Source organism: Bombina bombina, chromosome 7, assembly GCF_027579735.1.
Source record: "Bombina bombina isolate aBomBom1 chromosome 7, aBomBom1.pri, whole genome shotgun sequence".
Classification (NCBI taxonomy): domain Eukaryota; kingdom Metazoa; phylum Chordata; class Amphibia; order Anura; family Bombinatoridae; genus Bombina; species Bombina bombina.
The window spans coordinates 554,573,189-554,596,798 of NC_069505.1; the positions used below are offsets into that span (position 1 = coordinate 554,573,189).

General features: G+C 41.1%; 1 protein-coding gene across 1 annotated transcript in view; it reads left to right on the forward strand.

Annotated features, from left to right (window-relative positions):
* Positions 1-23,610, forward strand: part of WDR46 (WD repeat domain 46) — a 112,773-nt gene that overhangs the window by 68,211 nt on the left and 20,952 nt on the right. Inside the window, exons 12-13 of the mRNA XM_053721884.1 lie at positions 2,474-2,621; positions 20,143-20,237. Coding sequence (XP_053577859.1) covers positions 2,474-2,621; positions 20,143-20,237 — 243 coding nt within the window. The remainder of the gene's footprint in view (positions 1-2,473; positions 2,622-20,142; positions 20,238-23,610) is intronic.

The window sequence follows — 23,610 nt, forward strand, 5'->3', positions numbered from 1 at the left end:
GGTTCAGTGTCCCTTTAAGTGAAAACTGTTTATTTTAACAGGAAGTGCGTGCCTGGTGTATAGGATAGAATTTCACTGGCTAAAAAGGAAAAGCACTGCTGTTTTCATTGGTGGAGCATGACACACCCCCAGGAGAATAAAAGAAAAAGTTTGTTACTCAGTACAGGAACAACAGTTTTACAAAATTCTTAATATATTTTAAAATACCATCTTTTAAAAGCAACAAAGAAAAGACAATGGCTTTAATATCTGTTTAACCCCTTAACGACTGAGGACGTGCAGGGTACGTCCTCAGAAAAAAGGCAGTTAACGCCTGAGAACGTACCCTGCACGTCCTCAGTGTGGAAAGCAGCTGGAAGCGATCCTGCTCGCTTCCAGATGCTTTCCGGTTATTGCAGTGATGCCTCGATATGGAGGCATCCTGCAATAACCTTTTTAAGCCATCCGGTGCAGAGAGAGCCACTCTGTGGCCCTCTCTGCACCGGAGATCGGTGGCTTGCTGCGTTGGTGGGTGGGAGCCGGACCGGGAGGCGGGTGGCGGCCATCGATGGCCCTGGTTATGTGAAGGGGGGGCGGGATCGTGGGCGGGGGTGGCTGGGGGCGCGCACGGGAGGGTGGGGGCGGGCGCGTGCACGGGGAGGGAGCGGGTGGGAACCGCTACACTACAGAAAATGCTGAAAATAAAAAATGTCAAAAATGTCAACAACAAAAAAAATACGATCAGCAAGGTGGTGGGGGTTTGTCTGGGGGTAGCTACACTACAGAAAAAAAAATAAACAAAAAAGCACTTTTTATTGCAAACTGGGTACTGGCAGACAGCTGCCAGTATCCAAGATGGCCCCCAATAAGGCAGAGGGGAGGGTTAGAGAGCGGTTTTGGGGGGATCAGGGAGGTTGGGGGCTAAGGGGGGGGATCCTACACAGTAGCATATGTATTTTATTTTAGTACTGGCGGTTTTGGGGGGATCAGGGAGTTTGGGGGCTAAGGGGGGGATCAGGGAGGTTGGGGGCTAAGGGGGGGATCCTACACAGTAGCATATGTATTTTTTTTTAAAAAAAACTTTTATTTTAGTACTGGCAGACTTTCTGACAGTACTTAAGATGGCGGGGACAATTGTGGGGTGGGGGAGGGAAGGGAGCTGTTTGGGAGGGATCAGGGGGTGGGATGTGTCAGATGGGAGGCTGATCTCTACATTAAAGCTAAAATTAACCCTGCAAGCTCCCTACAAACTCCCTAATTAACCCCTTCGCTGCTAGCCATAATACACGTGTGAGGTGCAGCAGGATTTAGCGGCCTTCTAATTACCAGAAAGCAACGCCAAAGTCATATATGTCTGCTATTTCTGAACAAAGGGGATCCCAGACAAGCATTTACAACCATTTGTGCCATAATTGCACAAGCTATTTGTAAATGATTTCAGTGAGAAACCTAAAATTGTGAAAATTTTTACGTTTTTTTTAATTTGATCGCATTTGGCGGTGAAATGGTGGCATGAAATATACCAAAATGTGCCTAGATCAATACTTGGGGTTGTCTACTACACTACACTAAAGCTAAAATTAACCCTACAAGCTCCCTAAAAGCTCCCTAATTAACCCCTTAACTGCTGGGCATAATACACTTGTGGTGCGCAGTGGCATTTAGCGGCCTTCTAATTACCAAAAAGCAACGCCAAAGCCATATATGTCTGCTATTTCTGAACAAAGGGGATCCCAGAGAAGAATTTACAACCATTTATGCCATAATTGCACAAGTTGTTTGTAAATAATTTCAGTGAGAAACCGAAAGTTTGTGAAAAAATTTGTGAAAAAGTGAACGATTTTTTGTATTTGATCGCATTTGGCGGTGAAATGGTGGTATGAAATATACCAAAATTGGCCTAGATCAATACTTTGGGATGTCTACTTAAAAAAAAATATATACATGTCAAGGGATATTCAGGGATTCCTGAAAGATATTAGTGTTCCAATGTAACTAGCGCTCATTTTGAAAAAAAGTGGTTTGGAAATAGCAAAGTGCTATTTGTATTTATTGCCCTATAACTTGCAAAAAAAGCAAAGAACATGTAAACATTGGGTATTTCTAAACTCAGGACAAAATTTAGAAACTATTTAGCATGGGTGTTTTTTGGTGGTTTTAGATATGTAACAGATTTTGGGGGTCAAAGTTAGAAAAAGTGTGTTTTTTTCCATTTTTCCTCATATTTTATCATTTTTTTTATAGTAAATTATATGATATGATGAAAATAATGGTATCTTTAGAAAGTCCATTTAATGGCGAGAAAAACGGTAAATAATATGTGTGGGTACAGTAAATGAGTAAGAAGAAAATTACAGCTAAACACAAACACCCCAAAAATGTAAAAATAGCCTTTGTCCCAAACGGACAGAAAATGGAAACGTGCTGTGGTCATTAAGGGGTTAATAAAATGTATAGTTCATAATTATAAACCTGTGATTTGTTTCCTTCCCAGGTATATAAGGACACGCATGTTACTGCACCACGATCACCCTACATGTGCCTCTCGGTCAAGGGATCAGTACATGGGTTGCAGTTTTGCCCCTATGAAGACGTACTTGGTGTTGGGCACGGTAGTGGCTTCACCAGTATGATAGTGCCAGGTCAGTGTCTGTCTCACATTTCCCACCTTCCTTTTACCAGATCCCTCTCTAACCAAATCCACTGTCTCTTCTATCATTCTCTCTTTTGTTTTACCTATACTGGATTCCAAATTCCTTACACACCTAACTTGTTTCATTCCCTGTTCTCTACCGAATCTAAAGTTACAAGTTCTGAAGGTTTCTTGTAAGACCATAACATTAATCAAACAGCAGTTTGGAACGTGACTTAAGACTCAGCGGTTACTATAGATGTCAAAGTGAGAATCTATGCAAAAATGATACTGTACCTTCATTCATGAATTTGAATCGAAGATGCGCTTCAACATTATTTTTTTTAGATAATCATATTCCATAATGCGCATACGACCGCCCACCTCAAAACTTTTTTTTTCTTATGAAGTGATGTTTCCACCTCTTATCCAATAGATATGCTAGCCATACGGCACTCTATATATAGAAAAAAAAGCGCTTCAGAGCTGCACTGTGTCATATGGCTAGTACTGCTATTGGATAAGAGGTGGAAATGTCACCTCATGGAAAAAAAAAACAGTATTGCGGTGGATGGACTGATTCGGGTTGTGGATTATGATTATTATATAAATTAAAATAATTTTGGAGTGTATCATCGATTGACATTCAAGCAGGTACAGTTACATCTTTGCATAGATTCATAATATACTTTCATGCATGTTACAATTTACCATCACTTTAAATCACAGCCAAGCAGGAGCGTTAGGAAGCTGTCAATATGCTGTATGAGGCGAGCTATGTATCCTTGCACACAATGAACCAACAGTGAGATTAATTTACATTACTCACAGTTGTATCCAGATACTGTTCTCTCTACATGTATATTATGCGCACAGCCATCCGTGAATTTGTACAACGCGAACACTGTGCAACCAGCTGAAGTCTCCGCTTCCGAATGTGTCCTGTTACGTCATCAAATGCATTCTGTTGTATGACCAGTAGCAAAATACAGCTTCGTTGCAGCCAAAAGTAAAATCTGGTGCTATACGGTCATCAAGCCTTGCCAATGTCCATTTAACAAACATCAACAGCAAAGCAAATCAGTAATTGTCCATCTTTATAAAAAAAAAGTACACAACAAACGTCAGGATACAAAAAATAAAATCACGCTGAGGGCTGACTCCATGATTTTATTTTTATATTGTGATGTTTGGTCTTAAGATGTTGTGTATTTTTTTTCTAAAGTTGTTTTAATAAATATGGACATTTTAGCTACAATAGCTGATTTGCTTTGATGTTGACCATAACATTGTTATTTCTTTTTAAAGACACGATGAGTCCACTGATTTCATCCTTACTTGTGAGATATCGCCTCCTGGTCAGCAGGAGGAGGCAAAGAGCACCACAGCAGAGCTGTATATATAGCTCCTCCCCTCCCTCCCACTCCAGTCATTCTCTTTGCCTGTGTTAGTGATAGGAAGAGGTAAAGTGAGGTGTTAGTTTAGATTCTTCAATCAAGAATATTAATCAGGAGGTGGTTGTTCCTTCCTTGTGTCCTAATCCTTCTTCTAAGAAGGAACGTCTGTTACATAATGTAGATGTAGTCCGTACTTTGAAGTTCTATTTACAAGCGACTAAGGATTTGCGTCAATCGTCTTCCTTGTTTGTCATTTTTTCAGGGAAACGTAGGGGTCAGAAAGCTACGGCTACCTCTTTCTTTTTAGCTGAAGAGTATCATCCGTTTTGCATATGAGACTGCTGGACAACAGCCTCCTGAACGAATTACGGCTCATTCCACTAGGGCTGTGGCTTCCTCATGGGCATTCAAAAATGATGCTTCTGTTGAACAGATTTGCAAAGCTGCAACTTGGTCGTCTCTTCACACTTTTTCCAAATTTGATACCTTTTCCTCGGCTGAGGCTGTTTTGGGGAGGAAAGTTCTTCAAGCAGTGGTGCCTTCCGTTTAGGTTCCCTGTCTTGTCCCTCCCTTTTCTTCCGTGTACTATAGCTTTGGTATTGTATCCCACAAGTAAGGATGAAATCCGTGGACTCATTGTGTCTTTAAAAATAAAATAAAATTTATGCTTACCTGATAAATTTGTTTCTTTCTTTCATGTAATTAGCAAGAGTCCATGAGCTAGTGACGTATGGGATATACATTCCTACCAGGAGGGGCAAAGTTTCCCAAACCTCAAAATGCCTATAAATACACCCCTCACCACACCCACAATTCAGTTTTTACAAACTTTGCCTCCGATGGAGGTGGTGAAGTAAGTTTGTGCTAGATTCTACGTTGATATGCGCTCCGCAGCAAGTTGGAGCCCGGTTTTCCTCTCAGCGTGCAGTGAATGTCAGAGGGATGTGAGGAGAGTATTGCCTATTTGAATGCAGTGATCTCCTTCTAAGGGGTCTATTTCATAGGTTCTCTGTTATCGGTCGTAGAGATTCATCTCTTACCTCCCTTTTCAGATCGACGATATACTCTTATATATACCATTACCTCTGCTGATTCTCGTTTCAGTACTGGTTTGGCTATCTGCTATATGTAGATGAGTGTCCTGGGGTAAGTAAGTCTTATTTTCTGTGACACTCCTAGCTATGGTTGGGCACTTTGTTTATAAAGTTCTAAATATATGTATTCAAACATTTATTTGCCTTGACTCAGAATGTTCAACTTTCCTTATTTTTCAGACAGTCAGTTTCATATTTGGGATAATGCATTTTAATTTAACATTTTTCTTACCTTAAAATTTGACTTTTTCCCTGTGGGCTGTTAGGCTCGCGGGGGCTGAAAATGCTTCATTTTATTGCGTCATTCTTGGCGCGGACTTTTTTGGCGCAAAAATTCTATTTCCGTTTCCGGCGTCATACGTGTCGCCGGAAGTTGCGTCATTTTTTGACGTTATTTTGCGCCAAAAATGTCGGCGTTCCGGATGTGGCGTCATTTTTGGCGCCAAAAAGCATTTAGGCGCCAAATAATGTGGGCGTCTTATTTGGCGCGAAAAAATATGGGCGTCACTTTTGTCTCCACATTATTTAAGTCTCATTTTTTCTTGCTTCTGGTTGCTAGAAGCTTGTTCTTTGGCATTTTTTCCCATTCCTGAAACTGTCATTTAAGGAATTTGATCAATTTTGCTTTATATATATGTTGTTTTTTCTCTTACATATTGCAAGATGTCTCACGTTGCATCTGAGTCAGAAGATACTACAGGAAAATCGCTGTCAAGTGCTGAATCTACCAAAGCTAAGTGTATCTGCTGTAAACTTTTGGTAGCTATTCCTCCAGCTGTTGTTTGTATTGATTGTCATGACAAACTTGTTAAAGCAGATAATATTTCCTTTAGTAAAGTACCATTGCCTGTTGCAGTTCCTTCAACATCTAAGGTGCAGAATGTTCCTGATAATATAAGAGATTTTGTTTCTGAATCCATAAAGAAGGCTATGTCTGTTATTTCTCCTTCTAGTAAACGTAAAAAATCTTTTAAAACTTCTCTCCCTACAGATGAATTTTTAACTGAACATCATCATTCTGATTCTGATGATTCCTCTGGTTCAGAGGATTCTGTCTCAGAGGTTGATGCTGATAAATCTTCATATTTATTTAAAATGGAATTTATTCGTTCTTTACTTAAAGAAGTCCTAATTGCTTTAGAAATAGAGGATTCTGGTCCTCTTGATACTAAATCTAAACGTTTAAATAAGGTTTTTAAATCTCCTGTAGTTATTCCAGAAGTTTTTCCTGTCCCTGATGCTATTTCTGCAGTAATTTCCAAAGAATGGGATAATTTGGGTAATTCATTTACTCCTTCTAAACGTTTTAAGCAATTATATCCTGTGCCGTCTGACAGATTAGAATTTTGGGACAAGATCCCTAAAGTTGATGGGGCTATTTCTTCCCTTGCTAAACGTACTACTATTCCTACGTCAGATGGTACTTCGTTTAAGGATCCTCTAGATAGGAAAATTGAGTCCTTTCTAAGAAAAGCTTATCTGTGTTCAGGTAATCTTCTTAGACCTGCTATATCTTTGGTTGATGTTGCTGCAGCTTCAACTTTTTGGTTGGAAACTTTAGCGCAACAAGTAACACATCGTGATTCTCATGATATTATTATTCTTCTTCAACATGCTAATAATTTTATCTGTGATGCCATTTTTGATATTATCAGAGTTGATGTCAGGTTTATGTCTCTAGCTATTTTAGCTAGAAGAGCTTTATGGCTTAAAACTTGGAATGCTGATATGGCTTCTAAATCAACTTTACTTTCCATTTCTTTCCAGGGTAACAAATTATTTGGTTCTCAGTTGGATTCCATTATTTCAACTGTTACTGGTGGGAAAGGAACTTTTTTACCACAGGATAAAAAATCTAAAGGTAAAAACAGGGCTAATAATCGTTTTCGTTCCTTTCGTTTCAACAAAGAACAAAAGCCTGATCCTTCATCCTCAGGAGCAGTTTCAGTTTGGAGACCATCTCCAGTCTGGAATAAATCCAAGCCAGCTAGAAAGGCAAAGCCTGCTTCTAAGTCCACATGAAGGTGCGGCCCTCATTCCAGCTCAGCTGGTAGGGGGCAGGTTACGTTTTTTCAAGAAAATTTGGATCAATTCTGTTCACAATCTTTGGATTCAGAGCATTGTTTCAGAAGGGTACAGAATTGGTTTCAAGTTGAGACCTCCTGCAAAGAGATTTTTTCTTTCCCGTGTCCCAGTAAATCCAGTAAAAGCTCAAGCATTTCTGAAATGTGTTTCAGATCTAGAGTTGACTGAAGTAATTATGCCAGTTCCAGTTCCGGAACAGGGGATGGGGTTTTATTCAAATCTCTTCATTGTACCAAAGAAGGAGAATTCCTTCAGACCAGTTCTGGATCTAAAAATATTGAATAGTTATGTAAGGATACCAACGTTCAAGATGGTAACTGTAAGGACTATCTTACCTTTTGTTCAGCAAGGGAATTATATGTCCACAATAGATTTACAGGATGCATATCTGCATATTCCGATTCATCCAGATCATTATCAGTTCCTGAGATTCTCGTTTCTGGACAAGCATTACCAGTTTGTGGCTCTGCCGTTTGGCCTAGCTACAGCTCCAAGAATTTTTACAAAGGTTCTCGGTGCCCTGCTGTCTGTAATCAGAGAACAGGGTATTGTGGTATTTCCTTATTTGGACGATATCTTGGTACTTGCTCAGTCTTTACATTTAGCAGAATCTCATACGAATCGACTTGTGTTGTTTCTTCAAGATCATGGTTGGAGGATCAATTTACCAAAAAGTTCTTTGATTCCTCAGACAAGGGTAATTTTTCTGGGTTTCCAGATGGATTCAGTGTCCATGACTCTGTCTTTAACAGACAAGAGACGTTTAAAGTTGATTACAGCTTGTCGAAACCTTCAGTCACAATCATTCCCTTCGGTAGCCTTATGCATGGAAATTCTAGGTCTTATGACTGCTGCATCGGACGCGATCCCCTTTGCTCGTTTTCACATGCGACCTCTTCAGCTCTGTATGCTGAAGCAATGGTGCAAGGATTACACGAAGATATCTCAATTAATATCTTTAAAACCGATTGTTCGACACTCTCTAACATGGTGGACAGATCACCATCGTTTAATTCAGGGGGCTTCTTTTGTGCTTCCGACCTGGACTGTAATTTCAACAGATGCAAGTCTCACAGGTTGGGGAGCTGTGTGGGGATCTCTGACGGCACAAGGAGTTTGGGAATCTCAGGAGGTGAGATTACCGATCAATATTTTGGAACTCCGTGCAATTTTCAGAGCTCTTCAGTTTTGGCCTCTTCTGAAGAGAGAATCGTTCATTTGTTTTCAGACAGACAATGTCACAACTGTGGCATTCATCAATCATCAAGGAGGGACTCACAGTCCTCTGGCTATGAAAGAAGTATCTCGAATTTTGGTTTGGGCGGAATCCAGCTCCTGTCTAATCTCTGCGGTTCATATCCCAGGTGTAGACAATTGGGAAGCGGATTATCTCAGTCGCCAAACGTTGCATCCGGGCGAATGGTCTCTTCACCCAGAGGTATTTCTTCAGATTGTTCAAATGTGGGAACTTCCAGAAATAGATCTGATGGCGTCCCATCTAAACAAGAAACTTCCCAGGTATCTGTCCAGATCCCGGGATCCTCAGGCGGAGGCAGTGGATGCATTATCACTTCCTTGGAAGTATCATCCTGCCTATATCTTTCCGCCTCTAGTTCTTCTTCCAAGGGTAATCTCCAAGATTCTGAAGGAATGCTCGTTTGTTCTGCTGGTAGCTCCGGCATGGCCTCACAGGTTTTGGTATGCGGATCTTGTCCGGATGGCCTCTTGCCAACCGTGGACTCTTCCGTTAAGACCAGACCTTCTGTCACAAGGTCCTTTTTTCCATCAGGATCTGAAATCCTTAAATTTAAAGGTATGGAGATTGAACGCTTGATTCTTGGTCAAAGAGGTTTCTCTGACTCTGTGATTAATACTATGTTACAGGCTCGTAAATCTGTATCTCGAGAGATATATTATAGAGTCTGGAAAACTTCTATTTCTCCAACATAGGTGTGTCCGGTCCACGGCGTCATCCTTACTTGTGGGATATTCTCTTCCCCAACAGGAAATGGCAAAGAGCCCAGCAAAGCTGGTCACATGATCCCTCCTAGACTCCGCCTACCCCAGTCATTCTCTTTGCCGTTGTACAGGCAACATCTCCACGGAGATGGCTTAGAGTTTTTTAGTGTTTAACTGTAGTTTTTATTATTCAATCAAGAGTTTGTTATTTTGAAATAGTGCTGGTATGTACTATTTACTCAGAAACAGAAAAGAGATGAAGATTTCTGTTTGTATGAGGAAAATGATTTTAGCAACCGTCACTAAAATCCATGGCTGTTCCACACAGGACTGTTGAGAGCAATTAACTTCAGTTGGGGGAACAGTGAGCAGTCTCTTGCTGCTTGAGGTATGACACATTCTAACAAGACGATGTAATGCTGGAAGCTGTCATTTTCCCTATGGGATCCGGTAAGCCATGTTTATTAAGATCGTAAATAAGGGCTTTACAAGGGCTTATTAAGACTGTAGACTTTTTCTGGGCTAAATCGATTCATTATTAACACATATTTAGCCTTGAGGAATCATTTATTCTGGGTATTTTGATATAATAATATCGGCAGGCACTGTTTTAGACACCTTAGTCTTTAGGGGCTTTCCCAAATCATAGGCAGAGCCTCATTTTCGCGCCGGTGTTGCGCACTTGTTTTTGAGAGGCATGACATGCAGTCGCATGTGAGAGGAGCTCTGATACTTAGAAAAGACTTTCTGAAGGCGTCATTTGGTATCGTATTCCCCTTTGGGCTTGGTTGGGTCTCAGCAAAGCAGATACCAGGGACTGTAAAGGGGTTAAAGTTAAAAACGGCTCCGGTTCCGTTATTTTAAGGGTTAAAGCTTCCAAATTTGGTGTGCAATACTTTGAAGGCTTTAAGACACTGTGGTGAAAATTTGGTGAATTTTGAACAATTCCTTCATGTTTTTTCGCAATTGCAGTAATAAAGTGTGTTCAGTTTAAAATTTAAAGTGACAGTAACGGTTTTATTTTAAAACGTTTTTTGTACTTTGTTATCAAGTTTATGCCTGTTTAACATGTCTGAACTACCAGATAGACTGTGTTCTGAATGTGGGGAAGCCAGAATTCCCATTCATTTAAATAAATGTGATTTATGTGACAATGACAATGATGCCCAAGATGATTCCTCAAGTGAGGGGAGTAAGCATGGTACTGCATCATTCCCTCCTTCGTCTACACGAGTCTTGCCCACTCAGGAGGCCCCTAGTACATCTAGCGCGCCAATACTCCTTACTATGCAACAATTAACGGCTGTAATGGATAATTCTGTCAAAAACATTTTAGCCAAAATGAACACTTATCAGCGTAAGCGCGACTACTCTGTTTTAGATACTGAAGAGCATGACGACGCTGATAATAATGGTTCTGAAGGGCCCCTAACCCAGTCTGATGGGGCCAGGGAGGTTTTGTCTGAGGGAGAAATTACTGATTCTGGGAACATTTCTCAACAAGCTGAACCTGATGTGATTACGTTTAAATTTAAGTTGGAACATCTCCGCATTCTGCTTAAGGAGGTATTATCCACTCTGGATGATTGTGACAAGTTGGTCATCCCAGAGAAACTATGTAAAATGGACAAGTTCCTAGAGGTCCCGGGGCTCCCAGAAGCTTTTCCTATACCCAAGCGGGTGGCGGACATTGTTAATAAAGAATGGGAAAGGCCCGGTATTCCTTTCGTCCCTCCCCCCATATTTAAAAAATTGTTTCCTATGGTCGACCCCAGAAAGGACTTATGGCAGACAGTCCCCAAGGTCGAGGGAGCGGTTTCCACTTTAAACAAACGCACCACTATACCCATAGAGGATAGTTGTGCTTTCAAAGATCCTATGGATAAAAAATTAGAAGGTTTACTTAAAAAGATGTTTGTTCAGCAGGGTTACCTTCTACAACCAATTTCATGCATTGTCCCTGTAGCTACAGCCGCATGTTTCTGGTTCGATGAGCTGATAAAGGCGGTCGATAGTGATTCTCCTCCTTATGAGGAGATTATGGACAGAATCAATGCTCTCAAATTGGCTAATTCTTTCACCCTAGACGCCACTTTGCAATTGGCTAGGTTAGCGGCTAAGAATTCTGGGTTTGCTATTGTGGCGCGCAGAGCGCTTTGGTTGAAATCTTGGTCAGCTGATGCGTCTTCCAAGAACAAGCTACTTAACATTCCTTTCAAGGGGAAAACGCTGTTTGGCCCTGACTTGAAAGAGATTATCTCTGATATCACTGGGGGTAAGGGCCACGCCCTTCCTCAGGATCGGCCTTTCAAGGCAAAAAATAAACCTAATTTTCGTCCCTTTCGTAGAAATGGACCAGCCCAAAGTGCTACGTCCTCTAAGCAAGAGGGTAATACTTCTCAAGCCAAGCCAGCTTGGAGACCAATGCAAGGCTGGAACAAGGGAAAGCAGGCCAAGAAACCTGCCACTGCTACCAAGACAGCATGAAATGTTGGCCCCCGATCCGGGACCGGATCTGGTGGGGGGCAGACTCTCTCTCTTCGCTCAGGCTTGGGCAAGAGATGTTCTGGATCCTTGGGCGCTAGAAATAGTCTCCCAAGGTTATCTTCTGGAATTCAAGGGGCTTCCCCCAAGGGGGAGGTTCCACAGGTCTCAGTTGTCTTCAGACCACATAAAAAGACAGGCATTCTTACATTGTGTAGAAGACCTGTTAAAAATGGGAGTGATTCATCCTGTTCCATTAAGAGAACAAGGGATGGGGTTCTACTCCAATCTGTTCATAGTTCCCAAAAAAGAGGGAACGTTCAGACCAATCTTAGATCTCAAGATCTTAAACAAGTTTCTCAAGGTTCCATCGTTCAAGATGGAAACCATTCGAACTATTCTTCCTTCCATCCAGGAAGGTCAATTCATGACCACAGTGGATTTAAAGGATGCGTATCTACATATTCCTATCCACAAGGAACATCATCGGTTCCTAAGGTTCGCATTCCTGGACAAGCATTACCAGTTCGTGGCGCTTCCTTTCGGATTAGCCACTGCTCCAAGGATTTTCACAAAGGTACTAGGGTCCCTTCTAGCTGTGCTAAGACCAAGGGGCATTGCTGTAGTACCTTACTTGGACGACATTCTGATTCAAGCGTCGTCCCTTCCTCAAGCAAAGGCTCACACGGACATTGTCCTGGCCTTTCTCAGATCTCACGGATGGAAAGTGAACGTGGAAAAGAGTTCTCTATCTCCGTCAACAAGGGTTCCCTTCTTGGGAACAATAATAGACTCCTTAGAAATGAGGATTTTTCTGACAGAGGCCAGAAAAACAAAACTTCTAGACTCTTGTCGGATACTTCATTCCGTTCCTCTTCCTTCCATAGCGCAGTGCATGGAAGTGATCGGTTTGATGGTAGCGGCAATGGACATAGTTCCTTTTGCGCGCATTCATCTAAGACCATTACAACTGTGCATGCTCAGTCAGTGGAATGGGGACTATACAGACTTGTCTCCGAAGATACAAGTAAATCAGAGGACCAGAGACTCACTCCGTTGGTGGCTGTCCCTGGACAACCTGTCACAAGGGATGACATTCCGCAGACCGGAGTGGGTCATCGTCACGACCGACGCCAGTCTGATGGGCTGGGGCGCGGTCTGGGGATCCCTGAAAGCTCAGGGTCTTTGGTCTCGGGAAGAATCTCTTCTACCGATAAATATTCTGGAACTGAGAGCGATATTCAATGCTCTCAAGGCTTGGCCTCAGCTAGCGAGGGCCAAGTTCATACGGTTTCAATCAGACAACATGACAACTGTTGCGTACATCAACCATCAGGGGGGAACAAGGAGTTCCCTAGCGATGGAAGAAGTGACCAAAATCATTCTATGGGCGGAGTCTCACTCCTGCCACCTGTCTGCTATCCACATCCCAGGAGTGGAAAATTGGGAAGCGGATTTTCTGAGTCGTCAGACATTGCATCCGGGGGAGTGGGAACTCCATCCGGAAATCTTTGCCCAAGTCACTCAGCTGTGGGGCATTCCAGACATGGATCTGATGGCCTCTCGTCAGAACTTCAAAGTTCCTTGCTACGGGTCCAGATCCAGGGATCCCAAGGCGGCTCTAGTGGATGCACTAGTAGCACCTTGGACCTTCAAACTAGCTTATGTGTTCCCGCCGTTTCCTCTCATCCCCAGGCTGGTAGCCAGGATCAATCAGGAGAGGGCGTCGGTGATCTTGCTAGCTCCTGCGTGGCCACGCAGGACTTGGTATGCAGATCTGGTGAATATGTCATCGGCTCCACCTTGGAAGCTACCTTTGAGACGAGACCTTCTTGTTCAGGGTCCGTTCGAACATCCGAATCTGGTTTCACTCCAGCTGACTGCTTGGAGATTGAACGCTTGATCTTATCGAAGCGAGGGTTCTCAGATTCTGTTATCGATACTCTTGTTCAGGCCAGAAAGCCTGTAACTAGAAAGATTTACCACAAAATTTGGAAAAAATATATCTGTTGGTGTGAATCTAAAGGATTCCCTTGGGACAAGGTTAAGATTCCTAAGATTCTATCCTTCCTTCAAGAAGGATTGGAAAAAGGATTATCTGCTAGTTCCCTGAAGGGACAGATTTCTGCCTTGTCTGTGTTACTTCACAAAAAGCTGGCAGCTGTGCCAGATGTTCAAGCCTTTGTTCAGGCTCTGGTTAGAATTAAGCCTGTTTACAAACCTTTGACTCCTCCTTGGAGTCTCAACTTAGTTCTTTCAGTTCTTCAGGGGGTTCCGTTTGAACCCTTACATTCCGTTGATATTAAGTTATTATCTTGGAAAGTTTTGTTTTTAGTTGCAATTTCTTCTGCTAGAAGAGTTTCAGAATTGTCTGCTCTGCAGTGTTCTCCTCCTTATCTGGTGTTCCATGCAGATAAGGTGGTTTTACGTACTAAACCTGGTTTTCTTCCAAAAGTTGTTTCGAACAAAAACATTAACCAGGAGATTATCGTACCTTCTCTGTGTCCGAAACCAGTTTCAAAGAAGGAACGTTTGTTGCACAATTTGGATGTTGTTCGCGCTCTAAAATTCTATTTAGATGCTACAAAGGATTTTAGACAAACATCTTCCTTGTTTGTTGTTTATTCCGGTAAAAGGAGAGGTCAAAAAGCAACTTCTACCTCTCTCTCTTTTTGGATTAAAAGCATCATCAGATTGGCTTACGAGACTGCCGGACGGCAGCCTCCCGAAAGAATCACGGCTCATTCCACTAGGGCTGTGGCTTCCACATGGGCCTTCAAGAACGAGGCTTCTGTTGATCAGATATGTAGGGCAGCGACTTGGTCTTCACTGCACACTTTTACCAAATTTTACAAGTTTGATACTTTTGCTTCTTCTGAGGCTATTTTTGGGAGAAAGGTTTTGCAAGCCGTGGTGCCTTCCATTTAGGTGACCTGATTTGCTCCCTCCCTTCATCCGTGTCCTAAAGCTTTGGTATTGGTTCCCACAAGTAAGGATGACGCCGTGGACCGGACACACCTATGTTGGAGAAAACAGAATTTATGTTTACCTGATAAATTACTTTCTCCAACGGTGTGTCCGGTCCACGGCCCGCCCTGGTTTTTTTAATCAGGTCTGATAATTTATTTTCTTTAACTACAGTCACCACGGTACCATATGGTTTCTCCTATGCTAATATTCCTCCTTAACGTCGGTCGAATGACTGGGGTAGGCAGAGCCTAGGAGGGATCATGTGACCAGCTTTGCTGGGCTCTTTGCCATTTCCTGTTGGGGAAGAGAATATCCCACAAGTAAGGATGACGCCGTGGACCGGACACACCGTTGGAGAAAGTAATTTATCAGGTAAACATAAATTCTGTTTTCTTGGTGTCTTTCTCATCATTTTTCCTGGCATTCTTTTAGAATACCGAGAATTTTACAGTTCCTTCAGGATGGTTTAGATAAGGGTTTGTCCGCAAGTTCTTTGAAAGGACAAATCTCTGCTCTTTCTGTTCTTTTTCACAGAAAGATTGCTATTCTTCCTGATATTCATTGTTTTGTACAAGCTTTGGTTCGTATAAAACCTGTCATTAAGTCAATTTCTCCTCCTTGGAGTTTGAATTTGGTTCTGGGAGCTCTTCAAGCTCCTCCATTTGAACCTATGCATTCATTGGACATTAAATTACTTTCTTGGAAAGTTTTGTTCCTTTTGGCCATCTCTTCTGCCAGAAGAGTTTCTGAATTATCTGCTCTTTCTTGTGAGTCTCCTTTTCTGATTTTTCATCAGGATAAGGCGGTGTTGCGAACTTCTTTTGAATTTTTACCTAAAGTTGTGAATTCCAACAACATTAGTAGAGAAATTGTGGTTCCTTCATTATGTCCTAATCCTAAGAATTCTAAGGAGAAATCGTTGCATTCTTTGGATGTTGTTAGAGCTTTGAAATATTATGTTGAAGCTACGAAATCTTTTCGTAAGACTTCTAGTCTATTTGTTATCTTTTCCGGTTCTAGAAAAGGCCAGAAAGCTTCTGCCATTTCTTTGGCATCTTGGTTGAAATCTTTAATTCATCTTGCCTATGTTGAGTCGGGTAAAACTCCGCCTCAGAGAATTACAGCTCATTCTACTAGGTCAGTTTCTACTTCCTGGGCGTTTAGGAATGAAGCTTCGGTTGACCAGATCTGCAAAGCAGCAACTTGTTCCTCTTTGCATACTTTTACTAAATTCTATCATTTTGATGTATTTTCTTCTTCTGAAGCAGTTTTTGGTAGAAAAGTACTTCAGGCAGCGGTTTCAGTTTGAATCTTCTGCTTATGTTTTTCGTTAAACTTTATTTTGGGTGTGGATTATTTTCAGCAGGAATTGGCTGTCTTTATTTTATCCCTCCCTCTCTAGTGACTCTTGTGTGGAAAGATCCACATCTTGGGTAGTCATTATCCCATACGTCACTAGCTCATGGACTCTTGCTAATTACATGAAAGAAAACATAATTTATGTAAGAACTTACCTGATAAATTCATTTCTTTCATATTAGCAAGAGTCCATGAGGCCCGCCCTTTTTTTGTGGTGGTTATGATTTTGTATAAAGCACAATTATTCCAATTCCTTATTTTATATGCTTTCGCACTTTTTTATCACCCCACTTCTTGGCTATTCGTTAAACTGAATTGTGGGTGTGGTGAGGGGTGTATTTATAGGCATTTTGAGGTTTGGGAAACTTTGCCCCTCCTGGTAGGAATGTATATCCCATACGTCACTAGCTCATGGACTCTTGCTAATATGAAAGAAATGAATTTATCAGGTAAGTTCTTACATAAATTATGTTTTTCTTTTTTATTTATTTATGTATTTACTAATCCTAAAGCCTGTGTACACGGGCCAATTTTTGCAGTACAGCGGTTCCACCCCTTGCTCTCTCTCTATCCCCACTCTCTTCTGCTCTCTCCCCACTCTCTTTTATGCTCTCTCTCCCCCTTCTCTTTTCCTCCCTCTTTTGCTCTCTTTCTCCCCTCTCGTTTGCTCTCTCTCCCCCCTCTCGTTTGCTCTCTCTCCCCCCTCTCGTTTGCTCTCTCTCCCCCCTCTCGTTTGCTCTCTCTCCCCCCTCTCGTTTGCTCTCTCTCCCCCCTCTCGTTTGCTCTCTCTCCCCCCTCTCGTTTGCTCTCTCTCCCCCCCTCTCGTTTGCTCTCTCTCCCCCCCCTCTCGTTTGCTCTCTCCCCCCCCTCTCGTTTGCTCTCTCTCCCCCCTCTCGTTTGCTCTCTCTCCCCCCTCTCGTTTGCTCTCTCTCCCCCCCTCTCGTTTGCTCTCTCTCTTCTGCTCTCTCTCTCTCTCTTCTGCTCTCTCTCTCTCTCTCTTCCTCTCTTTTGCTCTCTCTATCCCCCCTCTTTTGCTCTCCCTCTCCCCCCTCTTTTGCTCTCCCTCTCCCCCCTCTTTTGCTCTCCCTCTCCCCCCCTCTTTTGCTCTCCCCCCTCTTTTGCTCTCCCTCTCCCTCTCTTTTGCTCTCACTATTCCCTCTCTTTTGCTGTGTCTCTCCCCCTTTCTTTTGCTGTCTCTCCCCCCTTTCTTTTGCTGTCTCTCCCCCCTTTCTTTTGCTGTCTCTCCCCCCTTTCTTTTGCTCTCTCTCCCCCCTTTCTTTTGCTCTCTCTCCCCCCTTTCTTTTGCTCTCTCTCCCCCCTTTCTTTTGCTCTCTCTCCCCCCTTTCTTTTGCTCTCTCTCCCCCCTTTCTTTTGCTCTCTCTCCCCCCTTTCTTTTGCTCTCTCTCCCCCCTTTCTTTTGCTCTTTCCCCCCTTTCTTTTGCTCTCTCCCCCCTCTCTCTTGCTCTCTCCCCCCTCTCTCTTGCTCTCTCTCTCCCCCCTCTTTTGCTCTCTCTCCCCCCTCTCTTGTGCTCTCTACCCTCACTTATGCTCTCTCTCCCCCTCTCTTTTGCTCTCTCTCCCCTCTCTTTTGCGCTCTCTCTCTCTCCACTTTCTCCCCCTCTTTTGCTGTCTCTCTCCCTCTCTTTTGCTCTATCTCCCCCTCTCTTTTGTTGTCTCTCCCTCTCTTTTGCTGTCTGTATCTCCCCTCTTTTGATCTCTCTCTCTCTCTCCCCTTTCTTTTGCTCTACATCCCCCTCTCTTTTGCTCTCTCCATCTCCCCTCTTTTTTTGATCTTTCCCTTTTCTTTTGCTGTCCCTCCCCCTCTTTTGCTGTCTCTCTCCCTCTCTTTATCTCTCCTCTTGATCACTCTCTCCTCTTGATCTCTCTCTCTCCCCTTTCTTTTGCTCTCCCTACCCCCTCTCTTTTGCTGTCTCTCTCCCTCTTGTTTGCTCGCTCTATCCCCCCCTCTTTTGATCTCTCCGCACGGCCCCGCCCATGTCCCGCACAGCCACGTCCACGTCACGCCCGGCGGCCTGTCACGCTACTCACTCTAAATCTGCAGAGTAGAAGGCCTAGGTGTGTTTGTCCTCGCAAGCAGTCTCTACTGCGCATGACAGCTTCGGACAAACACACTTGGCCTTTTATAGTATAGGATTTATTTATAGGAATTAAAGCACATAAACTATATCTGGAATGTACAAAACAAGTTATGCTGGTTCTTCCAACCACAGCCCTTGACTATGAAAAATAAATAAATAAACCCACCTTTTTTAAAAAAAAAAAAAAAAAAAAAAAAAACATGGACGCTTATGGGAGCTCTAAATATAAAACATGCTGTTACCCTGTAGCATTTGCTGATCCAGTCTTTTATTAAACGTGTTAGGCAGTTAAACTGCTGACACTGCACACTCCCAGGACTGAGCTTTAGCAGTATTCACCTTTTTATGTTTACAGTGAGAATACTTAGATTTGGGAGTGTGCACCAGTTTTTTCTCATGGAGTAGAAATAAAGCTTCCCAGCAATAATGCAGCAGGTGTGCCAGTGCAGACTGGGGTATTCTACCAGAACCTCACAAAAATCCAAAAGTTATAGAATGTCCACAGCACCTTACTCTTAAAACAATTCCTTTATTGGGACAAGATGCATGATTAAGGGCTGAAAGGCCCGGAATGTTTCATGCATTTCATCTTGTCCTAATAAAGGAATTGTTTTAAGAGTAAGGTGCTATAACTATAACTCATGGAGTGGACGGTACGCCTTTGCGGAGTGGCGGCTGGAAGACCTTGTGCGAATGTAGTCTCCGTAGTATAAAATAACTTTCAAACACACTTGATCAGGCCTGAGGGTAGTGTTGTCTGTATGAATATGGCTACAAGAAGTGCTTCAGTTTGAGGGGCCAGAAAAACTGGAATAGTGCATTCATATAGGGACGGAAAAGACAGGAAATTAATGGATATGAAAGAGTACCAATCAAATGTGTTAGCATTAAAACTGTTTATTTTGAAGATTATAGGAAATGCAACTGTGCCTTAAAGGGACATGAAACCCAACCATTTTCTTTCATGATTCAGATACATCATAAAATTTTAAACAACTTTCCAATTTACTTCTATTATCAATTTTACTTCACTCTCATGATATCCTTTAATTAAGTGGCAGCAATGCACTACTGAGAACTAGTTGAATGCAGTGGTAAGCCAATGACAAGAGACATATATATGCAGCCACCAAACAGCAGCTAGCTTCCAAGTCCTGAGCCTTCCAAGGTATGCTTTTCAACAAAGGATACCAAGAAAATGGAGCAAATAAGATAATACAAATAAATTGGAAAGTTTTTTTAAATTCTATGCTGAATCTGTATCTTTATTAGTTAAGAGTGAGAAGCCTTACAAGCATAAAACCAAAGAATGCTTTTAATTTATTTCAGTACAGGAACACCCATTAAAAAAAAAAAAAAGTATTAAGAAAAAAAATCTAATATGTTTTTAAATGTCCTCTCTTAGATGCAAGAAAAACAATTATGCTCTTGTCATTGTTGGTTAAAGGGACAGTCTACACCAGAATTTTTATTGTTTAAAAAGATAGCTAATCCCTTTATTACCCATTCCCCAGTTTTGCATAACCAACACAGTTATATTAATATACTTTTTACCTCTGTGATTATCTTGTATCTAAGCCTCTGCAGACTGCCCCCTTATTTCAGTTATTTTGACAGACTTGCACTTTAGCCAATCAGTGCTCTCTCAAAAGTAAACTCCACTGGCGTGAGCACAATGTTATCTATATGGCACACATGAACTAGCGCCCTCTAGTTATGAAAAACTGTCATATGCATTCAGATAAGAGGCTTTGAATGGCTTAGAAATTAGCATATGCGCCCATCTAGGTTTAGCTTTCAGCTAAGAATACCAAGAGAACAAAGCAAGTTTGATGATTAAAAGTGAATTGGAAAGTTGTTTAAAATGTCATGCCCTATCTAAATCATGTGAGTTTAATTTTTACTAGACTGTCCCTTTAATCTTTATGGTTTTAGTTTTTTTAATTTGTTTATTTTTAAATGGTGTTTTTCTATTCATAATTTCGGAGTTCTTTGCCCTTCTTAAGTCTTATCTTCCTGTCCCTTTTTGTCTTCTTTTACCATTTTCCCCTTCTTCTTTCATACAAACCTCTGTGTATTCACAGGTGCCGGGGAAGCAAATTTCGATGCCATGGAGTGTAACCCGTACGAGAGCAAGAAACAACGTCAAGAATGGGAGGTCAAAGCTCTTCTAGAGAAGGTGAGGGGACCCTGAGAGAGGCAAAGGGTAGAGGGGGGGAAGAGTAGGAAGGTACCCAAGCTATAAACTGGCAGAAATGGCAACATACAGGTGGAGGTTTGTCAATTACTAATCACTAGAACAAGACCTTACATCAAAGGGCTGATGATCACAAACCTACTACTGGCACAGAGAGATATCGCACAAAATCTTTGGTCATCAGGCCCAAATAAAGAAAAACTCAAGGAAAATGTGATGGAATGATGCATCTACTTACTTAAAGGGACACTGTACCCAAAAAAAATATTTTGTAATTCAGAAAGAGCATGCAATATTAAGCAACTTTCTAATTTACTCCTATTATCAATTTTCTTCGTTCTTTTGCTATCATTATTTGAAAAAGAAGGCATCTAAGCCTTTTTTTGGTTTCAGTACTCTGGACAGCACTTTTTTATTGGTGGATGAATTTATCCACCAATCAGCAAGGACAACCCAGGTTGTTCACCAAAAATGGGCCGGCATCTAAACTTACATTCTTGCATTTCAAATAAAGATACCAAGAGAAAGAAGAAAATTTGATATTAGGAGTAAATTAGAAAGTTGCTTAAAATTTCATGCTCAATCTGAATCATGAAAGAAATATTTTGGCTACAGTGTCCCTTTAAGTCTTCTACATATTTGTGTATCTCTGTCTAACTTTTATATCTATGTATTTTGGCCTAGGCCAGAGGTTTTCAAAGTCTTACAAGGTGACTTAACTTTCAAGATGAGCCCAAATAGATGTATATCTATTGTATATATTGGGCTTGAAATTTCCACTAGCCATTGGCGAGTGCAAATTTAATGGTGGTGAGTGAAATATAGTGAATGAATGTTGAATCAACATTCAATTACTATCCAAAGTCTGGTGGGGTTTTGTACGTAGCAACGTTAGCACACTGTATTTCCACAATGTATTCTCTTATTGCTGCACTGACAAACATATATTTTCTCCAACATTGGTGTGTCCGGTCCACAGCGTCATCCATTACTTGTGGGATATTCTCCTTCCCTACAGGGAAAGGCAAGGAGAGCACACAGCAAGAGCTGTCCATATAGCTCCCCCTCTGGCTCCGCCCCCAGTCATTCTCCTTGCCTAGCATCTCCACGGGGATGGTGAGGAGTTTGTGGTGTTAGTTGTAGTTTTTTATTTCTTCTATCAAGAGTTCATTTTAAAATAGTGCTGGTATGTACTATTTACTCTGAAACAGAAAGAGATGAAGAGTTCTGTTTAAAAGAGGAGTATGATTTTAGCAGCAGTAACTAAAATCGATTGCTGTTCCCACACAGGACTGTTGAGATGAGAGAACTTCAGTTGGGGGGAACAGTTTGCAGACTTTTCTGCTCATTTTCTAACAAGACTGTGTAATGCTGGAAGGCTGTCATTTTTCCCTCATGGGGATCGGTAAGCCATTTTCTTAGACTTAGAAAGAATAAAGGGCTTATTATGGGCTATTAACTGGTGGACACTCTTAAGGGCTAAATCGATTGTTTATTTAAGTTTTTATTTAAAGTTTGAAGTGGACTTCACACTTTTATTGTTTGGGGAACGTTTTTTATCACCAGGCACTAGTTTAGACACCTTCCCAGTCAGGAATGGCCTTTCACTGTATTAGGCAGAGCCTCATTTTCGCGCCATTATTGCACAGTTTCTTTTAACAAAAAAAGGGGGTTAAATAAACTAGCGCTTAAGAGTTAATATCCCTTGCCCTATTCTCCTACTATCTACTTCCCAGATAGAAAGGTGTATAAAGTGAAAAAGTTATGGAGATTAGGCGCTTAATCTGCAAAAGGGATAAAGGTGTGTATGGAGGTCGTTAGCTAAATATGTAGAAAAAACTGGACCTTGGACAGAATAAGTGAAAAATTCTTCTACAATTTATTTTCAAAATAAAAACATGATAATACCAAGATAAAATAAATCACAATCCCTAAGTGTTGCAACACTATATCGATCAATTCATAAAATTTCTAAAATTCAGATATACATTTGTTTCATACACAAATAAAAGGATTTATCTGCTCTTTTGTATCCTTTGTTCAAAGATTTTAGATAGAATATATTCTTTTATTTCAACACAATTAATAATATTTGTCTCTATTTGATATTTTATATCTATATTTCATCAGCTTTAAAATTACAAATATGTAGCAAAAACTAACAATTAGTTAAAACAATTTAAATGCAAGATTATAAATGGTGTCCCCACAATGGCTGTTTACTTATATTGGTTATAATTTTGTGTATCTAAAAAGTTCATCAAAGCATTTGTAAGTAATTGGAGATAAATTACTGAGGGCTGTGTTCTTTATCCTTATATTTATGTTGTGATATATTAAGGTTTCACAGTTACCTCTTTGTATCCTCAGTGAGCTTAATTTGTAGAAAAGGAATGTTCCAAACAGTGTTTAGGGGTGATTTTCTTACCCTCTCTTGTGAGCTGTTACTACTCACGGCTTCCCAGCGGTTCCTATGTGTCCTCAGTTTGACTCTCAGACAAGGGGTTCCGGTAGGTAATTTTCTTTGTGTTACCTTGTCACTGGTCTTTGTAGAAGTGCTCTGATTACAGCACCAAACTGTAGACAATCCTTTTGTTTCTGTAACTTGCGCAAGTTAACTTTTGTGTTTGTAGTTCCTCAATCTCCTGCACTTAAGTACTTCTGTACGCAGGAAAAAAACAGGCTTTTTCTTTCTTGGTGTTCACACAGATATCAACATGTTTCGCCAGCAACCCTGGCTTTATCAAGATCTGAGAGTCAAACTGAGGACACATAGGAACCGCTGGGAAGCCGTGAGTAGTAACAGCTCACAAGAGAGGGTAAGAAAATCACCCCTAAACACTGTTTGGAACATTCCTTTTCTACAAATTAAGCTCACTGAGGATACAAAGAGGTAACTGTGAAACCTTAATATATCACAACATAAATATAAGGATAAAGAACACAGCCCTCAGTAATTTATCTCCAATTACTTACAAATGCTTTGATGAACTTTTTAGATACACAAAATTATAACCAATATAAGTAAACAGCCATTGTGGGGACACCATTTATAATCTTGCATTTAAATTGTTTTAACTAATTGTTAGTTTTTGCTACATATTTGTAATTTTAAAGCTGATGAAATATAGATATAAAATATCAAATAGAGACAAATATTATTAATTGTGTTGAAATAAAAGAATATATTCTATCTAAAATCTTTGAACAAAGGATACAAAAGAGCAGATAAATCCTTTTATTTGTGTATGAAACAAATGTATATCTGAATTTTAGAAATTTTATGAATTGATCGATATAGTGTTGCAACACTTAGGGATTGTGATTTATTTTATCTTGGTATTATCATGTTTTT